Source organism: Octopus bimaculoides, chromosome 30 (genome assembly GCF_001194135.2).
Source record: "Octopus bimaculoides isolate UCB-OBI-ISO-001 chromosome 30, ASM119413v2, whole genome shotgun sequence".
In the NCBI taxonomy this organism is placed as follows: Eukaryota; Metazoa; Mollusca; class Cephalopoda; order Octopoda; family Octopodidae; genus Octopus; species Octopus bimaculoides.
Genome location: NC_069010.1, coordinates 4,427,961 through 4,429,054, shown reverse-complemented (window position 1 = coordinate 4,429,054; position 1,094 = coordinate 4,427,961). Strand labels below are relative to the sequence as shown.

Genomic DNA, 1,094 nt, shown 5'->3' with positions numbered 1-1,094 from the left:
TTCTCTCACTCTTTCTTCCTGTTTCTGTTGTGCCTGTAATTCAAAGGGTCAGCCTTGTCACACTCTGTGTCACGCTAAATATCCCCCCCGAGAACTACGTTAAGGGTACACGTGTCTGTGGAGTGCTCAGCCACTTGCACGTTAATTTCACGAGTAGCAGCCTGTTCCGTTGATCGGATCAACTGGAACCCTCGACGTCGTAAGCGACGGAGTGCCAACAACAACAACAACAAAAATATGAAACATGAAGCGAAACCTAATGAAACTCAGACCGAGAGGATTAAAAGACGTAACTAAATGCCCTAACCACAACCACCATGATACCATGATACCATTACCACACAATTTTATCCGATGCTCCACCGATTACAAAGAAAACGAATTCCTAAACTTACCTCGTTTCTCCAGCCTTGTAGTTTCTTAAAGATCTTCTTTCCTCGAAGGTCTTTGAGAACAGCTTCTACTTTTCTGGAACGTTCTTCAACGGAAGAGAAATGGTGAAGATGAATACAGTCACCATGTTTTTCTGTCGATTCCAGGTAGAAGACATCGGAATAGGTCTCCAGATGTTTCCAGAAACTCTTCGGAATCAGACCGACTTGGCACCCTTCAATAATAAAAGGCATACACTGGCTTGGAGCAACATCTGCAAACAGAAAAAGGATAGAATTATTTTTTTGTTATTATTATTAAAGGCGGCGAGCTGGCTGAAACGTTAGCACACCGGGCGAAATGCTTAGCGGTTTTTCGTCTGCCGTTACGTCCTGAGTTCAAATTCCGCCGAGGTCGACTTTGCCTTTCATCCTTTCGGGGTCGATAAATTAAGTACCAGTTACACACTGGGGTCAATGTAATCGACTTAACCCCTTTGTCTGTCCTTGTTTGTCCTCTCTATGTTTAGCCCCTTGTGGGCAATAAAGAAATAAGAAACGTTAGCACGCCAGGCGAAATGCTTAGTTCAAATTCCGCCAAGGTCGACTTTGCCTTTCATCCTTTCAGGGTCGACTAAATAAGTACCAGTTACGCACTGAGGTCGATGTAATCGACTTAATCCCCTTGTCTGTCCTTATTTGTCTCCTCTATGTTTAGCCCCT

General features: G+C 44.0%; 1 protein-coding gene across 1 annotated transcript in view; it reads right to left on the bottom strand.

The window, feature by feature from the left end:
* LOC106878192 (uncharacterized) overlaps positions 1-1,094 on the bottom strand; it is a 16,087-nt gene that overhangs the window by 11,175 nt on the left and 3,818 nt on the right. Inside the window, exon 2 of the mRNA XM_052978086.1 lies at positions 351-646. Coding sequence (XP_052834046.1) covers positions 351-646 — 296 coding nt within the window. The remainder of the gene's footprint in view (positions 1-350; positions 647-1,094) is intronic.